Source organism: Mycteria americana, chromosome 6, assembly GCF_035582795.1.
Source record: "Mycteria americana isolate JAX WOST 10 ecotype Jacksonville Zoo and Gardens chromosome 6, USCA_MyAme_1.0, whole genome shotgun sequence".
NCBI classification, from domain to species: Eukaryota; Metazoa; Chordata; class Aves; order Ciconiiformes; family Ciconiidae; genus Mycteria; species Mycteria americana.
Window position 1 is genome coordinate 57,555,496 of NC_134370.1, and position 23,773 is coordinate 57,579,268.

The 23,773-nt window shown below is 39.5% G+C and overlaps 2 protein-coding genes across 3 annotated transcripts in view; one reads left to right on the forward strand and one right to left on the reverse strand.

Annotated features, from left to right (window-relative positions):
- Positions 1–594: 594 nt before the first annotated feature.
- GLDN (gliomedin) lies at positions 595–23,676 on the forward strand. Of its 2 annotated transcripts, none has more exons than XM_075506060.1 (10): positions 595–1,140; positions 5,795–5,846; positions 8,164–8,181; positions 9,510–9,617; positions 11,828–11,974; positions 12,665–12,790; positions 17,942–18,022; positions 18,104–18,229; positions 18,976–19,126; positions 22,500–23,676. In XM_075506060.1, exons 1-10 carry the CDS (start codon positions 826–828, stop codon positions 22,957–22,959), a joined length of 1,584 nt encoding a protein of 527 aa, XP_075362175.1. In that variant the 5' UTR covers positions 595–825; the 3' UTR covers positions 22,960–23,676. The 2 variants fall into 2 exon arrangements, with proteins under 2 accessions (XP_075362175.1, XP_075362176.1); XM_075506061.1 differs by lacking the exon at positions 595–1,140 and adding an exon at positions 1,589–1,796 and having other exon boundaries at positions 22,500–23,672.
- DMXL2 (Dmx like 2) overlaps positions 15,980–23,773 on the reverse strand; it is a 65,762-nt gene continuing 57,968 nt past the window's right edge. The window contains exon 45 of the transcript XR_012776241.1: positions 15,980–16,771. The gene's annotated coding sequence lies outside the window, so the exon portion shown is untranslated. The remainder of the gene's footprint in view (positions 16,772–23,773) is intronic.

A 23,773-nucleotide genomic window follows, 5' to 3' on the forward strand; every position in this document is an offset into this window, starting at 1 on the left:
AATAGCTTTTCTAAAAAATGTTCTGAGTTTAGTAACTTTCATATTCCTCATGAAGTCTTCATATTTGGTCAAATTCTGCTGTTCTTTACAACAGTGAAATTCCGGATAATTCATTTTCTTACCTTTACTATGTATTAAACGGGAGCAAAACTGGTTGTATTAAAGACATCCCATGCGACAGAAGGGTTGGCAGGAATAATTTGGGAAAAGTCCGTGCGTGAACATCTAAAGCGACAGGTAAAGTGTTATTAGTGAATGACACACGATGTTCTTAAAACAGCAGAGAGCTTGTTTGAGCCGCAGAATGTCAGTATATGTATAAAGGAGGGATTTTCACTACGCGGTCTCATTTACTGCTTGCATCACAGCTTCGGGGAACGCAGCTGACGACAATCTTGACACCTGGAAAAGGCGATGTGCAATTCGTTTGCCGTTTAGAAGTATGCCGTGACTAACGGCTGAGACAGCCACGGGCTGTCCCAGGCCTGCCCCTCTGGGAACGCTACGAGCAGCCGCCCCGTCCCGCCCGGCTTTGCTGGCAGGGGGCGACGCGCCCCCGAGGTGCCCAGCCCAGCTGCGGGAGGGGGCGGCCGGGCTGCGATCCCGGGCTCGGCGGCGCTCCCTGCCCTCGCCCCCGGCCCCTGCCTCGTCCCTGCCCCCGCCCCGCTCCGCTCGGCTCGGCTCGGCTCCGCGCCCCGTCCCTCCGCTCCGGCGGCTCCCGGCCCGCCGCCACTCCCCTCCGCCCCGCCAGCGTCCCGCGGCGCCGGGAGGCATAAATCCCTCCCCGCCGGCGGCGGCCCGCCCGTCCGCAGCCGGCCCGCGGCGATGGAGGCGGCGGGCGGCCGGGCGCTGCGGTGCCTGCTGGCCGCCGTGGGGCTGCTCTCGGCGCTCAGCGCCGCCGGGACGCTCTTCCTGCTGGCGCAGTGGCGGGAGCTGGGCGCGGCGCTGCGGGACCTGGAGGCGGCGCGGCCCGGCGCGGCCGCCGGCTCCGGGCGGGACCTGCTGGGCGCCGTCGGCCCCGGCCCGGCGCCCCCCGCGGCCGCCCGCAGCAAGCGGAGCCGCCGCGGGGAGCGCGCCCGCGGACACGTGCGCGCCGAGAACGAGGAGATGCTCATGATGATGACCTACTCCATGGTGCCGGTAGGGCGGCGGCGCCCGGCCCGGCCCGGCCCGGCCCGTCCCGTCCCCGCCCTGGGGCCGTGCCCGCCCTGCGGTCCTGCTCGCCCTGGGGCCTTGCCCTGGGGGAAGGCACCCGCTGGGGCGAGGGCGGCGAGGCGCCCGCCGGGGGTCTCCGGCGGCCTGCGCAGAGCCGGGGCCCGGGTGGGAGGGTGGGGACCCGGCCTCGGGGCTGGGGGCCTTGGGGGTGGTCGAGCTGAGGCTTGTCCCAGCTTCGGCCCGGTGAGTCCGCTGGACGTGCGGCGCGGACGTTCGCGCTGCCTTGCCAGGTCTGGCCCCCTCTTGGTGCCGCAGGGTTCGCGCTGTGCAAGGGCACCTGCTGGGTGCTTTGGGCAGCGTAGCGCCTGAGGAGCTGTGGCTGCCTACTGCCATCTGCGGGTGCTGAGGTCTTGAGGGTTGATGGGCCGTATGGCTCACAGGTTGTGATTAAACTTTTACAACGATAGTTACATAGACAAATGGAGTGGAGTCGTTTTAGTAGCGTGGGTTTAGTGAAGCCTCAAAAATTTAGTTGCGATAAGAAGTCAGCCTTCCAGTTTCCAAGGTTTCAGATTTCTAAATCTCTGCACCACTAACGGAACCCCCCATGTGCTTTCTGCCGTTCAGCATCTCCACGTGAGGTACTGGATATTATTTTACCATCACATTTCTTTGAAATTGATCGTGCCCTTTCAGTACGTTTTAAATTTAAGGTAATATTTGGTGGGTCAGAAGAGGAGAACTGTATGTCCTTTTAGTGAAAAGATTATCCTTGCTCCGTAGGAACTAGGTCACGTAGTCAAAAAATTATGCAGGTCATATAGTTGAAAAATTTTGAATAGGTTGAAGAAGTTTGAAAAGTTCCGAGTCAGAAGAAACACAAGAAAAATATTACTCTTGAGGGAACCTTAGTGGAAATTCTGTCCCAGTAAGGATTGCAGGCCTAGGCCCACAAAAAAGCAGAAAAGGCTAACTCAAGCTCTTACTGATTGTAACTAATATTACGGGTTTAAAAAATTACTTACAGAAAGTACCTTTTCAGTAATGTTCCGCTGGCATTTGTACTCATAAACCATTGCAATGATGATTTTACAGTGATAACATCTCCATTAATATTAGAGCTAACGAGATTGTAGAGCGTAGGTATTCGTAGCATAGAGTTTTGATAATGCAGTTGTTTGGGGGTTTAGAATAAATAATTATTATTTTTTTAGCTAAGGACATTTAAGTCTTGACCTTTGAATTTAGAATTTGCACAAGACTTACAATTCAAAGAATGTCTTTTTTTATTGAGAGACAAAACTGAAAGTTATTGGATATTCAGTTCTAGTTTCTAATTCCACTTACCAAAGTAGCAGCATTTTTCACTGGACCCTGTGCATCTTATGGGAGTATTTAATTTCCTGAAGTCTTAAAATCACATGGGTTTGTACTCAAAATGGTCTTAAAAATAACATGAATAATGCATATTTCAACTCTTTGGCAATTCAGAAAAAAAAATTAATTGTTACTTTAGGTCAAAGTGGAATGTAAATCATTATGTTTTGGAACCATAATTCTCAAGTTACGGTTACTGAGCAGGGTTATTTCAAATCTGAAAATTTAAATTACTTTCTAGATACACATACAAAAAAAATTGGAAAAAACCAGTATGTTTTCTTTAGATTTTTTTTTTTTTTAATCAGGTCATGTTAAAAAATTTGCTGCCCAACTGAAATATTTTTGTGTGCAGTATCTAAGCTTTTCATCAAACATTTAGTCAAAACTTTCTCCTGTTTCTTTTAAGAAATCACCTTTGTGTTTGGCAGCTACAGCTCATTTTGTTCCATCCAAAGAGGCACTTCTTTGAGTCTAAGGGATCCACAAATAAAATTATGAGAGAAAAGATTCATATCCTGACAGGGATTGAACGCTATTAATGCCATTTAGTGTTAGGTGCTCAGGCTTCCATCGTTAGTGGCAGCTGGATGTCTAGATAATTTTGACAGTGGCAATTAAATACGCTACTCTGCTGTCATTAGGTAGTGCGTACGGATTAAATGAATTTTATTGCCCTCTCCAAAGAGCACCGAGTGGCACGGTGTGTATCGTAACAGCGCGTGGCGAGGCTGTTCCCTTGTGCAGCTCCTCCATTTAAATCGCCACTGTGACTACTGCTGTGTGCGATGTGCTTCATGTAAATGCACGTATCCTGCAGGGAACTGCTTGGGGGGGGGTTGTGCCTTTTTGTTCTTACAAAATTTCCGTCAAATACTTTTCATTCTGGCTGCTGCTGAGAAGAGTGTGTAACTGTGTGCAGACCCACTTGCTCAAGGGGAAAAAGCCCTTAGAAAAATTTTTCAAGCACCCCCCCTCCCACTCCCGCATTTTTGTATTTTGTATCTAACTCCCACTAATGTAATATGAAAATTGAACGCTTTTGTAGCATGAGACAAAGTTCCTTACAGTTGGTGAGATGATCCCTACTCCATTGGCAGGCCTTAGAACGATGTTCCAGCCTCTGTTGAATGTGGGCCCTGAATGGAGGTTTTGCCTGAGCAGGATCTCTCTTGTAGTGGAGGCACAGATTTCTGCAGAGTGCTACTACAGTTATTAATACCCGACTGCTCTGCACAACCGCTGGTCAGGGGAGATCTGTTGTGGTCACTGTTCAAGAATCTTTGAAGCAACTTTAGGCATCAAAAATCATATTTTAGCTTTAATAGCGTGAGTGTATTTTTGGTTCTGTGCCTTTTGTTTATTTACTTCTGTATTTATACATACACATATATTTATTTTGTAAGAGAATAAAAACAGGAAATTGGCAAATCTGCTGCTGTAGAAAGGCTGATGAGAGGGTAACAGTCCAATAAGTTTGTGAGCAGGCAGTTTGAAAGTGAGATTTAAGATAGTGCAAGAGGTGGTGGCTTATGGATATCTAATTATCTGAGTAGCTGCTTCATAGTTTAGGGTCTCTTCTTTTCTTTTTTCACCCTTTTTTAATGAGGAAACTAAGCTTTTAGCATTTAAATAAGATACTTTTATCTGTAGCTTTTCTTCATGGCAAAGGTGATGCTGGCTGATTGGGTGACTGGTGTACCCATCTTTCATAGTTAAGCTGGAGGTCCTGTTGCAGGCTATTTGCTATTACACACTCACTTGAGTGCCATGCTTTTTTAATTGTCACCTGAATTGCACTGATTGGTAAAAATAATGCTGCTGAGATAATCGGAGGGCCCCAAAACAAGTTGTAATCACTTCAGCAACCTCAACAACACCATTTGGATTAAAATGCAGTTTGAATTAGAGCACACATGGGCAATGGGTATTTTGCAAATTACAGTGTAGAAGCCAAATGTTTTTGAGGGGTGTGAGGGGAGAGAGAACAAGCAAATTCTGATATTCAAAACCAGTTAGCTCTTCTCACCTAATTTAAATTGAGTCTACAACTTCTAAATATAAGAGCTGTTCCAGTACAGTCTGGAATCCAGTAAATTCTCAGTATGTATCTGACAGAATTGAAATCCATAGTCAAATATGTTTTGATTTTGCACCAAAAGAATACTTGCCATCAAAATAATTGTCCTTTATACGAGTCTGTTATATTTGTCACTTGAAGCTAATGATGCATTCATTTTAAAAGTAAGGATTGACAATGGCAAATAACCTTGCTAGGGTTAAACATCAGTCTGCCTTTGAGATTGACTTGCACTTGTTTGTTCTGTCTTTCGGGACTAGTGCGTTCCATTATTTGTAAATAGAGTAATTGTACAAAGATGAATACATGTGCAACTCTGGGTAAATATGTTCATAAATTAGCATATATTGCACAGCCCTGAAATAATAATCTTTTTCTTTTCTGACTATAAACATTAGACTTTCTGATAAAGAGTTGAGGCACTTCCAGTGCTCATGTTCATAATATTCTCATTTCTGCTGGATGTTTTGGTGAGTTGCAAAACATTTTAGAGTGTTGACTCTCAGCATGCAGGACATGTAACATGCATGTTTGCCCAGCCAAAACCCATGTATTTTGTAAAGATGACTTTTTCATTGATAAATTTTAGTCTACTCTAAATATGAATGTCTCTTCCAGCTTGGTGTTTATAGAAGTCTGTCATTATTGGGATGCAGTATTCTGAATGGATGAAGGTCCATTCCAAATTTGCAGATCTTGGTTATTCCAAGATAAGAAATCGCTTACTTGGAACATAGGTCCTCTTTCTCGCTGGATGTGCTATGTTGGAAAAGTATCCATCATTTGATACGAATATAAAATAAAATTGAATGTAATTTTTCTTGGCTGATGTTGGGTTTTAATACCTTCCACTGATAGAGTCAATGCATGGACAACCACACAAGTTTTACAGTAATGCGTGAACTTTAATGCCTAGATGATGTATGGAGTTGTCTGCCCAGTATTTTCTGCATGTTTTCAGTAAGGTTTAAAATGAGGTATATTGAACAGATTCCTATGAGAGAATCACTGCCTGAAGAGATGGATGGTGTCACAATCTTAACGTAGTTCTAAATAGTTTATTCTTCTAAGCGCAGAGTGGACAGTTGTATCTTTGTTTTTGGAATTACTTTGGTAGGCAAAGTAAACTAGATACTTTTATGGCATGCATTGTTTTCAACTTTACTTTCTTTGCAATGCTAGGTCCGAGTGATGGTGGATTTATGTAACAGCACAAAAGGGATATGCTTAACAGGTATGTTTACTGCCTTCAGCATTACACCTGTGTTACCTTCAGGAATACAGAATTACAGTGTTTTCAAAGAACTTGACGTCAATGACTACGTCAAAGAACTATGCTATTTATTCTATCAGAATTTACATATCAATTGGGTTATTTATTTAAAAAAAGATAATAGGTGCTACTTTGGGACTTATCTGTACCTACTTACTATAAATGCTGGAATTTAAGGAGCTCAGTTGATGTTACTTGGAGCTATTTCTTTCCCATGTAATTTTCATAAGCAAATCTTACAGGCTTGGGTGTTTAAAATACTAGTTGAGGTTTAGTCGTGGTATTTTTGTGTATGTCCCCCCACTTCAAGGCTAACATGGGATGAACATAAAGGATGTAGAAACTTGCTTCCATTGTTGTAACTCTGTGGAGTAGTGGGACTTAGATGAGCAACGTGTTTGCCTCCCCTGCATTGGACCATGGTAACAGGATGTTGGGTTTCACGTGTTACCAGTGAGGAGGTGGAACGGCTGATGGCTGGGTCAAGAGAAGATATGAGAAGTTTCTATGTGTTTTGGTGAAGAAAACGTCAGGAAGTAGCCAATTTAAGGGCTATGGTCCAGCTTTGAAGTCTGTAACAGACTGAGTCATGCGTTCTTTTTGGAAATGAGAAGATTGGAAATAAGCCACTTCTTAGGAGTTTAAGAAAATGCTTCACTTGCTGTCTGGTTTGTATTTTCAAATGGCTGTAAGATCCATCTGGCTCAACTGATTTCAACATAAATGAGAACTACCATAGTACACACAGATGTTCAATACTGCTTCTGAAATTGTGGATCAGTTCTGATTGCAACTGAGGCTGAACCACAGACAACCTAAAAGTTTGCTTCTTTGGGCTCCAGACTTCTGAATTCATGCTACTTGGTGCCCTCTGCACCTTTTTGCTCTCTTGACACTATTACATTTTGTCTCTATTACTGCCTTTCTCTGCTGTAGGCCTCTGTGACGTTTGCTGCTTTTCAAGTACCTTTCATATTTATCTTATGCTCATACAAGGATAATCAAGATCCTCAGTTTTTGAGATGAGGAAATAATTGAACGCACTAATGGACGTAACATTGTAGTGTGGAAAAAAGGGTCATTTACTGGAAAATTGGCAGAAAGATGTTAACTGATGTTACTGCCTGTACTGATTAAAAGGGATAATTGCTGTAATAGTATTATAAAATGGTTTTCACTTTACTCATAATGCTTTCTAATTAATGCTGAAAATTGTCATCTTTAGGGAACTCTAGTAATTACTGTTATTTTCTGTTGTAGAGAGTTTTGTTGAAACAAGACAGTACTTTGTTGGCTGGATAAAACTGTTCACAGAACTAATTTGGTTCTTTAATTGCAACTACCATCTTTCTTTGTGTTCACCTAACCTGCTTGTCCTGTTTGTTTTTTGTGTTTGGTTTGTTTTGTTTTTAAACATGTTTTGGGGATCACATAAGATAAATCTTGTTACAGAAACATTTTCTGGTTTACTCTTGCTTTACTCTTGCCTGCCATGCTTTCTTCTCATTAAGGGCTCTATACTTGAACTAAGTCAGAGAGAGACAGACAGATTTTATTGTATTACATGTTGCTGAATAACTGAAGCAAGTCCAATTTCTAATACCAGCCAGGTTCTGTGGGGAGCTTGGTCCAGTCTGGAGAACAATTACATGTGAAAAGCCTCATTTGTGATGTAGATGTAGTTAATAGGAATGACAAGACTTTTTTTTTTTTTTTTTCCTATTTAAATAGTCTGAATCCTGAACTGCAATGAAATATCAGTAGAACACAGAGAAGTATAGCATGTATTTTTAATGTGTGTTTTGAACAGGATTTTTAATTGTGACGTTCATCAGTACTGTAAAGCTATTCTTCTTCTACTATAACAGGATCTTGGAGAACACTTCTATAAAGGAAACGTAATGATTGTTAGATGCCTTGCATCCATGGCGTTGTAAAGGCACCCAAGCCCCTCACAGTGAGGTCGCATTGTAAAGGTGGTTGTTTGTCAAACCTTTATCAACTGAAATGTGCAAAAAGCAAAACGTATGTTATATGTAATTGCTTTTAAGGTTACTCTTTCAGTTAGTCCGAGTTTCTGCTAATGCTCAAATCGTTATTTATAATACAGAGCAGTTAAATCCATAGGTGTTCATTTTGAAATTTGAGGGGCTTTCTTCCCCTTTTACTGTTCTGATCTAATGCTAATCAATTCAATTTGCAGTTGATTTTTGTTTTCTTGCTAGGTTAAACTCACCATTTCTTCTTTCTTGTGTTCTTTTGCTTGTTCTTGTTGTAGGCCCCCCGGGTCCCCCAGGTAAGATACTTGGACAATTGCAATAACATTTTTGGGTAATTGAAACAGCTGCTGGTACAAAATGTTGAAATGTGGAAATGTATCTTTTATAGACTAGTCTTCCTTTGCTAATTCAAACAAGGGAGGGTTGAATGACTGCCTGCCTTTATAATTTTTATATTTAGGTCAACTCATGCCCCTTCTGAGAAGGGGGAGGTTTTAGCCATTATACTTTTCTAGTGGAGGGAATAGAATAGTTTCACATTTGCTAAAACGTATTTGATCAAAACCAGATGGAATTAAGAGTGTTTAAGTAGCATTAGGTGAAGAGATGTGTTTTTTATATATATATATATATATATATATATATATATATATATATATAAGTAAACTGATATTATAATTTAACACTAAAAACATCTCTTTAAAAATGTTGGTTACTGATTCTTCCCACCTCCCCCATAACTTTTCATCCTTTCTTATTTAATTCTCTCTTTCTGCTCTGACTCATGTGGTTGCTAGGCTGTATGAATAGTTACTTGCTTTCTTTCTGTGCTTCTTTAGCTGTGGGTCTGCTTAGAATAATTCTCTGTATCAGAAAAGTATCAGGTACTTTTGTTTGTGGGGGTTCAAATGGCGATGAAGAGGGAGTGATGTCTTCTGTATCAACCAGTCATGGTTTGGCACTACAGTATTCTGGACAAGTAGGTAAATGCTTTTCTTGCATTAGTCTGGCCAATTAGTCTGGTCTAGATTAGTCTGGCCAATATCATAAGCAACATTAAAGCTTATGTGGCTTGTGGAAGATGTTGTAGTCACTGTCAAATTCAGAAACAGGATGGGTTCAAATTCAGAAACAAGATGAGTTCCACTGTGTGTGTCCTTGAAGTTGAATCCAAAAGATCTGTGCTGGCTTTAATGCAAAATGTGTGCAGTATTCCAGTATTCATTTCAGTCCGTTTCCTTATGCTAAGGCCAGGGCAAACAAGCACCTTACCTTTAAGTTTGGTTTCATAGTTTTTTGTTTGTTTTATTGTGGTTGGGTGGTTTTTGTTTGTATTGTTTGCTTTGGTTTGGTGGTAGGTTTTTTGTTGGTGGTTTGTGGTGTGGGGTTTGTTGGTTGGTTGGTTTTTTGTGGGGTTTTTTGGGTTTTTTTTTGTGGTTTTTTTTTTTTTTTGAGGAGGATACTCTATTGGCATGGAGAACATAATGGCCAATTATTGGATTTTGTATGTCTAAGGAATATATATACACACACACACATAAACATACTATATGTACACAGAGTAGATTTAAGGATAAATTGCATTTAACAGTGAAAATTCAGTTATGCTGTTTGGTTTGTTCAGGGCCTCCTGGACTTGATGGACTGCCTGGCTACAACGGATCAGATGGAGTCCCAGGTATACCAGGACAAAAGGGAGAACCAGGAATAAATGGAAAAAGAGGAAAAATAGGTATATATATATTTTTTTTTGGTGGTTGTTTAAAAAAGAAATCCTTTCTTACTGTTATATTCAGATGTAGTTACTTTTAGACCTTTGTACAGGGAGAAGGGCTTCAGTGTTTACAAAGAAGTTGCATGTTACAGAATTCTGTAGCATTCATTGTCTTACGCTAAGCTTTGGTAGATTACTTCAGACTTACTCCACAGTGAGGAAGATGGTATACATACACTATAGAATATTGCAAATTAAAGCTATTAAATGCATTTAATTGAATCTCAGTATTCTGAAGTTGCTAGTAAATACTGTTATTGTAAGAATATTTCCATTCCCTCAACCTGCCAACATAATGGCCCTTTGACTTCAGATGTCTTAAAAAAAGAAAGCCCGAGTTTGGGGGTGGAAGTTGTTATATGTTACCACAGTTTTGGTTCCAGATTCATAGTAACTATGGCAGGAGAAGTATATTTCCATATTTTTCCTCTTTTCTGTATTGTCCATTTAGGCTGGAAACCCTTGGAACAGCTTTTTTTTTTAGCGTCAGATAAACTTTGTAACGCAGTAGGGTCTCTAGGTACTGTTTTAATGCAGCTGACACAGATAGAGCAGCTCTGCTAAATAGCCCATGGGCTTTGTGTAGCCCACAAGCAATTTTCCATGCTGGTCGAGGAAACTATTTGGCCTAACTTACTGATTTCACCATGTCATGTTTCTGCTAAGAACACAGAAAGAACCAGCAGCAGAAGTGCTGTTCTCTTCTAGCTGTCCAGCCCACCAGCACATGGGGAGATGGGACAGGGCAAAGGCTGACTGCAGGGACAGCAGTAGGCCTGGCACGCTAGATTCAACGGGTCACTGCGCGGTCGCTGAACTGGCAGGTGGGCAGTTACTATGCTCAGAGCCTGTAAACTACTGTGAAGTTGTAAAGCAGTAATTGGTTTTATCTACTGACTTATCTGATGCACAGTAGCTATGTGCAAGCGCTGGTGGATAATTGGTGCCTTCAAGGCGGAGTGAGAAAGCAGCAGGTTGTGCACGGTAGGAGGGTAAGGAGACAAAAGGGCATCAGAATGGTAGAATTGAGAGGGGTAGAGAAGAGGAAGGGTATGTTGATGAGTAGACAGGCTGATGTTAGCAGGTTGGTATTTATAGTAGGTCCATCTATTATTCTGGCTTTTGCACCTAGCCATGTGGGCTTGCTGGCAGGTACAAGTGGAACAATTGTCTATTATATCTTGAGACACTACATGGTCTGTCACTTTAGTATCTCAATGAATTTTTAAAATTGGAAATGAAAATGAGAACCAGTCTTCAGAGAGTCAGGTAGCAATTGTGCCAAAGACACATTTCAGATTTCACCCCAAAACTGTAATTCTGTTTCTGATTTCACAAAATCAATTTAAATAGTAAAACCACAAGTAGAAAAACAAGCATTTTCTTCTCAAGTATTAACAAATGCATAATTTATTTGAAACCTATGCCTGCAAGAACACTGACGTTTCTATTTGTACAACTGTTATTTTTCTCTCTCCCAAAGCAAGAAAATACTGCCACAAAAGTAGAGGGTGCAAGGTTTTGATGTGTCTGTTGTACAAACACACCATTGTTTTCCTTACTGCAAAACTAAATCACACAGGACAAAGGAATATCTTGTTAAATATGTTACTTTACTACACGGTCAAGCGCAAAAAGTATGCGGACCGATCATGTTTCTAACACGTGTAGAGGGAGGGTTATAGCAGCCATGTGAAAATGTTACTAGGTAGCTGTATCTATGCTCTGTTGGGACAGTGGAAAATGTTAAAAATGCGATATGTGTTGTAATGTTAGTGCATAATTACTTTAAGAAAAAGTCTAGAAGAACCATGAAAATGCCCTTCTTTAATGCCTTACAAATGTGAAATAAATATATTACTTCACGTCTCTCCTTAGTATCCCTACTTACCCAGAAATTCTCCAGCCAGTGTTAACGAGGCCCAGGTCTGTATATTTCAAGTTCAAAACTCAGAGATCACTAGGTAAAGAATGTATTATTTGCACCAAAAGGATTGTAGACCGTTTCCCTTCATATTAGGTTACAACGTTGTTTTGAAATCAGAACAAATTACAGCTACCCAGTTAAATACAGGTGAAAAACCAACTAGAGTGAACGACTTTTGTATTGAAAAAATGTATTCATTGATGCTTAATACTGGAACAGTGTTCTTGCTTTTTATTTCTAGGTGTACCAGGACCAAAAGGGGATCAAGGACAGAAAGGAGAACCTGGAGAAATGGGTTTACCTGGCAAAGATGGTATGCCAGGAAGAAAAGGCGCAAGAGGAGCAAAGGGTGAAAAGGGGGATGCAAACAATGACGTGATATTAGAAGGTAGGAAGAAGTGCTCTTAGGAGCTCTCTTGCAACAGTGTACTTGACAGAAAAAGATATACTCTGCTTCTGAAGCATGAATGTGATCTGCAAGAGTAGGACCAACCATGTTGTCCACAGTGAAGTCTGAGTATTGCTCTGCCCAGGAGATTATGTTCTCTTTTAATGCAAGTCTTCACAAAAACTTGTCGCTTGGGCTTTGGGTTGAGATGTACGTGAATTCCACCCTTTTCGGTACACTTCCAGGCAGTTGACCTCTTCCTGGTCTTTCTTGCAGTGTAGATTTATTTTTCTATTAGAAAATGAGGGGCAGATTTCTGCTCAGGAATACATATATAAGCAGCCACAAATATAAGCTGTGTACAATTATAGCACTGTAGCCTCTGAAGTTGAAGTCTTAGAATACAGAAAGTAAAAGGCAACGGTGCTTTATAACTCTCTAACGTGCCTGTAATCCAGACAGATAAATTGCATTAGTGTCCTACAACTTGTGAAGTTCTGTATGGTTCACCTTCTAACAAACAGCATCCCAGTGCGTTTATTGCACCATATTTCTGTACGCAGAAACCTCTTAAGAAGAGAGAGGCTGTTTTAGAGATCTCTCAAAGTCCATTATGTGGACAGGTACAGATCCCTACAGGTTACCTGTTGCTGACAGGGCCTGCGACATTGTACTCTGTTTTGTACTTAGGTGCAAAAGGCGAACCTGGACCACCAGGGCCCCCTGGACCACCTGGACCCCCAGGGCCTCCAGGAAAACGTAAAGGTAAAGGTAAAGCACAGCTTCAGGAGAACATATACAGCAGCAAATGCACAGGTTAGTTCTTTCCAGCGTTCTTTTTAGTATTGTAAACAGGTTCAAGATTAAACCCATTGCTCCAAGTCTCACAAAACAGTAAGCATGTGTTTAATTTTGCTGGCATCAGTAAAACTACACAAACTTAAAGCTGAGCATGTGCTTAGGTGTTTTGCTGAAATGCAGTTTGGATAAGGCAGCAAGCTATCTCCAGGATAATATTAGTCTTTTAATTGTGCTAAGCTAATGCTCAGGCAAAGTATTTACACGTGGTGTTTTCTGTTAGATGGAGTATATTTGGAAAGTAAGAGAAATGCAGTTGAAATTTTTAGCTTTTAAATGCTGAATTTTAATTTTACATGTAAATATAACAGCTGTTAACCAGGCTACATTTCACTGTATTCTACAAAACGAAATTGCTTGGTCATTGGCAGAACTGAAGCAAGCTTGAACCAGCTAAGACTTTTAAAAGCTGGAGGAATACAAAAGGATTCTCTGAGACTTTGTGTCCATTTGAATATGTAAGTTTTGGAGCAGGGTGATCTTGAGTTCTTTTCCATTGTTGCTATTTATCATTATTGTATCCTGAATGACAGGTGGATCCTGAATCCCTTTTCTTTCCTTTACTGTAGCTGTGTTGGTGAGATATATGGCTAATTCTGATATTCAGAAAGGAAAAATTAAAGACAGAGTAGATTCCCTTCAAACTGTGGCTGCAAATGGCACAGCAGATACTGTTAGAGCCAAATTATGAGTATCCAGACTGCCAGGTCATAGACTGTATGCTGAAGTGTAGCAGTTGCTACACATTTGGGGTTTTTTTTGTTTTTTAAGTCACTGGTTAGGGTGCTGACATAATTAACAGTTTGCCATGAGATATCTCTGGCGTGATTTTCAGGTGTGCTGGATACCAGTAAATCCTCATGGATTGAACTTGATATTGTGGGTTGTGGAAAAACCGTATCAGTGTTTCATGTCACAACTTCTATCCATGTTTTAGAATATCTTTTTCTCAAATAGATTAAAGTTGTGCCTCAGATAAAATCCACGTGTGTGTATGCACATGTTCATGTGTGTTTTTAATGAGTAAAGCGCTGCCTCTGCTGTGTGGAGCACATATAGAGAAAGTTAATTGGGATATATCTCCTCCTCCAGCAGGTGGCTGGTTGGAAGTACTCTGCTGTCTTAAACAGTGTATTTTGTAATCTGTAACTGCATTGACAGATGTAGTGTACTGAGCATATTTTTCCATGCCTGAAGTTTATATGGGTTTACATGTATTAATAATAGCTAAATACTTTGTAGAATAAAGTGTTGGTGTCAACGTGACACCAAAGACTATATTAATATTCTAGAAACCTTCTATAGTAAACAAATTTCTTACTATATTTTTACAGATATTTATATTTATAATAGAAAAATTTCATTTTAAACTGGATTTTTCAGATAGGCTTGAATTTCTTTTTGCATGTTTGAATGGGAATAGCTTCTAAGAGGTTAACAGGGACATTGAGACTCTCTGTGAAAGTATTAGCAACTTTTGTAATCAACTTTATTTTCAACAGCATTGAAAAGAAAATGTAATCTCTGTGATCTTTGATCTCTAATGCTCTAAACAATTCTGTTTTGAATTAGAAGTATTAAATGAGGGTTTTATTTTTCTAATGCTTTTCAGTGCGAGTTCAGGCACATGGGGGCAGGGGAAGTGTGTGTGGTTGGGAAGGCTGGTGCTTGGAAATCAAGGATGTTCTTACTCATTTTGTTGTGAAAATCGGCAGCCATGTTTTAAAAATTTTTCAAGATGGATGTCTGAAGTTGCTGGACTTTTGAAAATTTTGGCCAAGAATTTTTATCATACATTCCTGAAAATTCTCTTAAAAAAAAAAATCTGGTTTTGAGACTTGCATTTCAAATATTTCTACATACTGGAAGAGGAGAGCCTTTTTTTGGCCAGTGCAGAATTAGCAGTAGAAGATGAGAAGAGCTGGTGGTTTGGATGCTCAGGACCATGGGTTCTACAAGCATTGTGGTATTGTGATAACTGGAAAATTTTGGTTCAAGGTATTAGCTGATTATGGAAAGCAAAGAGAAGCTGGTGCAAGAACAGCATTGTATTTCTAGCTTACTCCAGCTTGAGAATGGAAGCAAACTTTTGGGTTTGGATCCATATACTGGATCTGGGTGTCCTTGTCTCTTACCCCTGGATAGTATTGCATTCGAGATGGTTGTGACTTTCAGTGACTGTTGCTACCCCTACAGTTCTGGGATGAATTTTCCTCCCAGCTGAGATGCCTGTTTTCAGGGAGGTCAGAGTGATCCTATAAAAGAATAGCAAAGGATGTCTCAGTTGCTAATCTTTCACGTTTTTGGAAAAGAAGAGTGTTATCTGTGACAGAGTTTGGTAAAGTGGGGTTTCTTTTGTAATTGGGAATGTAGTTTCTTGATAGGCATACCAAAAAGGAATAGCACAAGAACTTCAAGCGGTTATTAAGTGTGAAACCAGCAGAGCAATTTGTATGTCTCACCATTAATAGGGTGATATGTTTTTATGTCACCATCATTCTGCACAGTTTGCTGAGGTGAAAAATCTTTTAAACATTATTATTATAAATGCTATTAACCAGTGAATATTTAATACTGGGTGGAACATATATCAATTATTTTGGCCTCTTATTTTTAATATAGCATGTAATTGTAATTGTAGTAGCATGTAAGAACCTCAATCGGGAGATTCTGGGTATTGAAATATGAGAGCAGAGCCCAAAGAGCCTCCTTACAATGGAAAGTAGATAGCTGGAGCAGAAATCTCATCCTATTTGAAATTCAGAAATACATGAACTGTTGTACAAGATATAATTGGACCATTTACTCAGGTAGCCTCTTTTCAAGTGTTGAAACAGCTTATCCTCCAAAGCACTTCAGTCTATCTGATAGATTTCTGATGGATTTTAAATCCCAGTGTGCAAATGGGAGTTATACTCAAATAACTCTGCAAAGATGAGATCTTCCTCAGTGAGCATTTATGGTTTATGAGTCTGTAGGCTGTGAGATCTTATTACCAAAATTCAAAGAATAAAACAGCTTTTGTAATTAAATATTCATATCCCTTTGAAGAAAAGAGAATACACATGCTGATTTACAACTGTAATTAACTTATTACATAAGAATACAAGAATGTTTTCTTTAAATTAGATTTTGAATCAGGTAAAACTTTATTTCTTTAAGAGGAGAGAAGAATTAGTTGGAAGCTCAGGTGTATTTGTTCTCAATGGTACTGTTAGCTAATTCTAAAAGAAACAAAACATCCCTGCTCCACACTCCCTCGCTCCATCCTTCCCACCCTCCCCAGACAGACCAAATCAATAGTTTTAATGTCTTGTAAACTTCATTAACTCTCAGCCAGAATATTTCATGATAGGAATCAGTAGGATATTTGTCTTTTTTGATGGAAAGAAAGCAGTGAAAATTTCACCTAAGTCTCTGATTGAAAACTATCTTTTTAATCTTAGTTGCTCTCTGTTTCATTCAGCTGAAAGTCCTCAGAGAGTATCGCAAATATTCTCAAATGCAAATAGTGCACTCAGCTTCACTACAAACACTGACCTGGTCCCTGACTATTCTATAGTCTTAGATAAACTACTGTATAGGGAACCGCTCATTCAGTTAACTGTATCTATTAGACTCAGCAAAAGAAAATTAACTGGTGCATTGCAATTTATAATTTCTGCTGACTGGGTTCCTTTTTCGAGATATTTCAACAATATTTTGAGATCAGAAGCTGGAAAGGCATCTAGAGGGATTGCTAGATTCTAGCTATAGGCATTCATCTTCCCATGGTTGGATTGACTGTTTGTGCCTTATTTTGGAGATATGCTGTGATCACTTACAAACTTTCAATGTCATATCACCGAATGTCCTAGATAAGTGGGTGAGAGAAATATGTGTTGTTCTTGCTCTATCTTGGAGTAGTTTCCTTCTGCATGAACAAAGAGAGGATATAACCTAAAAGAAAACAACAACGCAGTATATCTGTCCTGTCTTTCCTGAATGTCACAGTACCCTTTCAGCGTTACTTTATAGTTATTTCATATTTTTGCTATTTTTCTCATTTAAACTTCATCACAGCCCTGTAAATCCCAGAAATATATTGGAAGGCAACAACAAAAAAGCATGTCCAAAAGAATTTTCAGCCTGCATGTCAAGCAGTGTGAAATGTGTAAGGAGATGAAAGTTAAGAATGTAATTAGAAAACAAGGCTACAATGAAATCAGGATATCTTCAGCAAAGAGCTGAGAACTGTTCTCTGTGGTTATTCATGCTAAGCAAACTGAAATGTGTTGCATTGTTTTAAAGGCAAAAGAGGTATCTGGGTTTATAGAAAAAGGTCCATAAATAATTTCATTCAGGCATTTTTTTAACAGTAAATGCTAAGAGAAAGCCCAACCAGTTACTCTTTAAATAGTTGAGGGGTGGGGAAAAATGTTTCCAGCTGTTTATTTGTTTCTAATGCGAACCATTTCTATGTGTGTAAGGAATATAGTGTATAATTTCCCTTAGTCTTTCATATTGCTTCTTTAATGGCATGGATGACTGACCTGCATTCTTACGCATTATCTGCTCAGTGTATGTGTTAGTACTTTACTACTGTCTTGGGCATTAACAGCAGAAGCAAAACTTCCAGTGTTGCCTACAGAATACACCCCGTCTGCTGGTGTATGTAGATTTTGGGCATGAAACTTTTGAGTTTAGCCATCACTCATTCCCAAGAAAGCATTTTTGGTATTACTGCTAAATCAGCCAGCTGCCAGCTATCTATCTTAGTTGTCTAAAGTTATCTAAGGAAAAGGGCAACTCTGTCTTTCTAAGCACCTACTCGGAAATTCACAGCTAAGGAATTAAATCTATTGAGCAAAATCAGTTACTCCTCAGTCGACTGTCAGCCTGACAATTTTAAGGAAACAAACCAGCCCGAACTCTTCATTTCCTTGGCAGAAGTGAGAGCAAGTCTTTTTTTAATCTCATTTTTTTGACCAGACCAACCTAAGCTTTTTTCCCCAGATGAGACAAAATCCCAGTTATCATTCCTGTATTTTGTTGGAGTCACTAATGTGCACATCTGTCATGTCAAATATAGAAAAATGACATGTTTTATCCTTTCTCTCTCAACTCTAGGTGAGACATGTGCTGTACCAAATGATGATACCCTTGCTGGAAAAGCTGAAGACAGAACTCCTGGTCCTTCAAAAAAAGCTGGTAACCTGCTACAGAGTGTGACTAACTGCTGCTTACTGTTTTAATGTCACAGATAATGGACATGTGCTTTTTCTCTACTAGAATGTGTCATAACATCTGTGGGAAGTCCTGTTCACTTTGTCAGTGTGCAGCAAACGTTTGGAACTTGGATGCGGGAACCTGCAAATATAAGCGATGAAAGGATTTGGCTTACCATGCATTTTTCAGGTATACTAGTAGTACTCACTGATCAAAAATCAGGTGTTATACTAACATTGCTTTCTTAATTCCTTCAACCTAAACTAATATTTCAATAATCAAGTATGATGGGTTTTTTTACCCACATCTTTTTCAGAGTATTTTCTGCATTGCCTATATAATACTTGACTATACATATGGTTATAGACATTGTAGTATCTTTAGACATTTTCAGAGTGAACATCAGATTTTGAAGATAGTGAGGATTTTAGGGTTTTATAACCAATCCAAGTTTAAATGCCTGTTGTTCATGCCTTTTTATTCTTTCCTTTCAAAAGTTTCCTATGGCTTTACTTCTAAATTGTACTACTTTACTACTAAATTGTAGCTAGGAGTTTTGCCTTTTCATTTAGCTAGGCATGAAAATTAATCAGATGCTGCATGAGCTACATTTAGTGCAGGAAAATTTCCAGGACCTAAGTGGAAAAAGGAAATATTTTCTGTATATTTACCAACTGTGTTCAGAATTAGGGCCCATTAGGTCTGTGGGAAGCAGGCCCTTGAACACCACCTCTATAGATTTTTTTGGTGTTTGTCTCGATTATTTTATCATGTTCCAGTAAGTTGAATCACTACTGAAAACACAAATAGAATTGTTGTCTGTCAGATATTTGCTCGAGATTGACTTTCAGCAGAGATTGAATTTTAGGGTAGAGATTTCAAAATTAAATGAACCAAATGATAGTCCTTTTCTTCATGTTTTCCCCTTTGTTTAGGAAACTCTATAAAAGAATATGAGAATTCCAATGCCTTGCTGAATGACAGCTACAGGATCATTAACATCACAGGATTCTTTTATGGATGTGGTCATGCAGTACAAAACAATCATCTGTACTATCAAAAGGGAGGAACCAATGTCATTCTGAAGTAAGTCAAACATAGTTGGCTTAAGGCAAGTGATGTTATGGAAGGAGGAGCATTGGGTTAGAGTGACAGGTGAACCTCAGAAAAGCAGACCACTTTCCTTGTACCATTCTATGTTTCTTTTGGTTCTGTCTAGAATAGGAAGAATGGAGGAATGGTTCAGAATTCTTTCCAGAACAGAACAACTAATTCTTTCCATTCTGTAACTAGAATGTGGGCCACCGGCCTTCTATCTGTGTGTGCAGATGCTGTGGGAGGAGATGAACTGGGAGGGTAGTCCAGATCGATTACTCTGCTGTGACAGTCAGTTCTTTAAGCATTGTTCAGCTCTGTGTCTAAGTGGTTAACCTGAGTAGTTCCTCCATGATAGGACAACTGGGCCTCCAGGTTAACAAGATGCCATGTGCAGAGGTGACAACAGATTTTTCTTTTGGCTATCTTGGGGTCCAGCAGGTTTCTATTATACATTACATTGCTGTGAGTGTTCCTGTACTTGGATTCTTTGCTGTGTTCATAATTGTGAGAAAGAAATGGGAACTAAGGAATTTGGGGGTCAGAAAAAAGTATTTGATTTAAAGTAAGCTATGCATCTACATGCATCAGAGTAAGAATTGGTTCAGCCTGCAGTATGGGGGACACAGATGAGTGGTTATATGATTGTAGCTAACTTCTGGAACTTGGCTTTCCAGAGCTGCTTGCTGGGTTGATGCACATGCTTTGCTCTCGGATGGCACTGTTCTTAGCTGGTAGGGGTTCAGTTAATGCTGCTAGTGCAGAAGAATGCACTAAAGGCACCAGCTGAGGACATGGCGACCTAGTGAATTGCACATTCCATTGTGGAGGAGTGGCTCCACTGTTTGATTTCCTTGTAATAAGAAGTTCCTACAACTCTCTTAATGTATCTCCCTGAATTGGAACTGGGAATTACATCTCTCTCTCTTCAGTTTCTAGAGGACAGAGACAGACAATACAAATCAAAAACAAAATCTCATCTTGTGGGAAGAGCCAAAGACAGACAGTCCAAGGGCAAGTGAAAGATTGCATCTGCTTTCAAGTTCTCTTACATGACTCTGATGTTTGAGCCAAGAACATTACTATACTTTGATGTCTATTCCCAAGCAGGTGTGAGTGCCGCCTTCCTATATTCATTTGGATGCCAAAGAATGTGAGCAAGCTGCTTGGATTCTATAATATTTATTCTGCCAAAGACAAGCCCACTTTCTGGCAACCTCCTTTAAATATCTTTAGGACTTTTTGTTTATACATCTGTAAAAGACGATCTCTGTCTAACCAATACACAGTGATAGGACAGAGGTTCCTCATCTTTGCTTGGGTACCAGGAATTGGGAAATGCCTTCACATACAGATGAACACGAGCTCTTCATGGAATTTTCAAAACCTCTCTAAGAAGTTGCTGAGAGATGGCCTTTCTGTTCAGTTATTCCCTCTAAGATTATTTACCTTCAGCACAGATAGAATGAGGCACTATGAATTCTGTGATGGTGAAGTCCTTGATTTTGGGCTGCAGAAAAGCTTCTGGGAGTTTTTGTACTGATTTAATGGAAAGAACAGGTGAGGACCTGGTTGGTTCATTTTGCAAATGTTGAAAAAAATATTTAAAAGGAGTTTCCTGTCATATTTAAAAGCTGGTAAAACTAGGTTTGTCTGACCTTTGGCAGGTTTTCTTATGATGGTCAGATCCCTGACATTATGATTGCTTCATCCTTTCTTCTTTTGTTTCATAACATGCTTTCCCACCTCTGTTATTTTTGGTTGACTTCATTCACCTTAGCGATCAGAAAAGTGTTTGTAGCTTGAGTTCCCTGCGGTTGATGAAAATATTACACTATATCTTGTCATTTACCCCAAGGTGCCAGGAGATTAAGGAATTTCCGAACCATTTGGAGTTCTAGGCTAGACTGTCCTTGACTGGGGGAACGGAAGAGAACCTCAGGAATGAAACCTCACTTTTCTGCTCGCTTCAGGATTTTCACATAAAAGAGGAAAAGACAGGGTGTTCTGTGTTGCAGATCTTGCACATTTCTAATGAATCTTGAGATGCTTTTTATCTTGTTGGCTCTTTGTAGAAAAAGATCCTGAAGAAAATCTGCATTTCTATGTGACTGTTCTTGCTAAGGGCTGTCCTTCTAGCCCTTGCCCTTGCATGAGGTTATTTACAAATGTTGAAGTAACTAACAAGATTAACTGGGTTGCCACACGTTTCTCAGAAATCTTCTCCAGCCTTGAAGCCTTTTTCTTTTTTTTATGGCACATAAAAAAGGAATACGGAGTTGCTGCAGACATAAGTTTTACAAAAGCTGAGGGGAATCATCTAGTTAGTCATTCTTGACTTTTCTTAGGATGATTTTTTCAGTATATGCTATCAATGCCTCTTCCACAGAAAAATTATTCTTCCAGTATTTTTCCTTCTATTGTAAGTTCCTGGATCTGAAATGTTCCTGTCATTAAGCCTGTCTTTTCAGAAAACTTGAACTGTAGCAGATTCCTGTATTGAGTAATGTTTTTCCTCTATTTGAGGAATGGAGCCATACAGTTAGCTAGAAGTCAGACAATGAAATGTGCTTCATTACAGAAGCATTACTTAAAAGGATAAAGCATACTCTCTCTTAAATGCTAACTGCAAATGTGTCTTGATAGTAGCTGATTATCCTCTTAAACTAGTAGAGGAACTCAATTTAGCTGCTCAATGCTGCTGTCCTCAGATTATCATCCTATTAAGGAATTTCAAGGAATAAAAACAATTTTATACATCAGAGATGAGACATTCAGGCTGTCCTGTTGGGGGCCAGCATGAGGTCAGAATGTTGGCTCTGCAAAAGTAGAATTTTTATTCCTTTGATGTTTACTTGAGCAAATCACTGCATTATCTGAACTGTTTTCAAAAGAGGAACTCTAAGACTAGGTGAACCTGCCCAGAATTCATGCTGGTTTGGTCAATCACATTTTCTCCCTTTAGTTCCCACCTAGTAGAAAGCAAACTTCTGTACAGATCTCACTTTACAAGTTTGGGCCTTCACCTGGTATCTAATTCTATTTCATAGCCATTCCTTTTAGTTGCTTCTTTCATGCTAGCGATAATAAAGCTCATAGACTAAATAAAGTGAAACCTACCAAAGTGAGTTCATGTTCCTGTGCACCTTTTAGATTGGTTATTACTTTGGAATTTTCTCCTAGTGTTTTGGAAGGTGCTTTGAGTGGAGTACTTCATCTTAAAAGACATCAGAACGGTCCTTGAACTCAAGTATTTTCAACAATGCTTCTGTCAGTAATAATGCACTCTGAATTGATTGAACCAACCAGTGTGTATAAAAATGAATTTTTAACACAACATACTGAAAACTTTATCTCATTTCAGACTGGGGCTTGATAAAGCATCGTTGGGTACACTGCTAATTGAAAATGCCTTATATCATGGCCGTAACTACCTGTTTTCTAACTCGAAGACGTATTTCAACGTAGCAGTGGATGAGAAGGGTCTTTGGATTATATATGCCTCAAGTGCTGACGAAAATATAATAGTAGCACATATTGATGAAGAAACATTTTCAGTCATTCGGCATATCAATACTACATATCCTAAGTCCAAGGCTGGTAACGCATTCATAGCATGTGGCATTATGTATGTTACTGATACTAAGGATATGACAGTAAGTTTTGCTTTTGATTTATTGAAAGAGAAGCAGATTGATGCAAGGTTTGAGTTACGGTCTTCACAGTCTGTTCTTGCTATGCTTTCATACAGTCTAAGAGATAAGAATTTGTATACATGGGAGAATGGGAGCTTAATGGTATACCCTGTACATTTTGCCAGATAAATATACTTTAAAATGTCATGTATGGGAGCCATGTTTGACTAAATAGATTATATAAAGCTGTATGATATACATATGGGGGTCTCTTCACTTGGTATAATTTTCTGTTCATTGATGGTGGTTTGTGAGTGTGCATAAAAGGGAGATCAGGCACCTTTGTATAAACACACTTCAATTATACAGGCCATTCTCATCTTTTTAAAAGAATAGCTGCTCAATATTGCAGCTGGCACACAGTTAGCACAGACTTGCTTTTGTTTTTCCCCTGTTATTCAGCTGATAATTATATCTAATGTACATTGGTTATTCCATGGTTATGTGCTCAGCAGAGACTATTTATAACTTTCAGTTGCAATCATGTTATCTGCAATCATTTTCTAGTCAGTGATTATGGTCTAATATCAACGTCTAAATAATGAACTTTTGTGTACAAATACCTTTGTCATTTTCACTTAATCCTTTCCACTGATTCTCTGTGAACATTTTTTTTGGACAAAGATATACAGCTGTTAAAAATAATGGGGATGGAAATAGTTGTTTAAATAGAAAAAAAGCAGAAAGCTTCAAATTTGACAAGTCCAGTCAACTGTTACATATTCAAAAGCAAAATCCAGCCCAAGTACAAGGAAAAGGGGAATAATGGCATTATTAAATATTGAATATACATGAAATTGTATTTAGTAAATGGAGTGTGGAAAGAAAAGAAATGAGTTATAAAAATCAAAGAAAAGATGTAAAATTTATGATTAAAATTCCCTTTTTAACAGTGTTTGAGTTGCTTGTGTTGCTGCAGACTCTTCCTTGCCCCTCGCTGCCA

Bases quoted from the DNA above. Each gene is read 5' to 3' on its own strand.
- GLDN (XM_075506060.1), top strand. From the start codon at position 826: ATGGAGGCGGCGGGCGGCCGGGCGCTGCGGTGCCTGCTGGCCGCCGTG. The intron at 1,141-5,794 runs GTAGGGCGGCGG...TTGCAATGCTAG, and splicing joins TGACCTACTCCATGGTGCCG to GTCCGAGTGATGGTGGATTT. The intron at 18,230-18,975 runs GTATACTAGTAG...CCCTTTGTTTAG, and splicing joins GCTTACCATGCATTTTTCAG to GAAACTCTATAAAAGAATAT.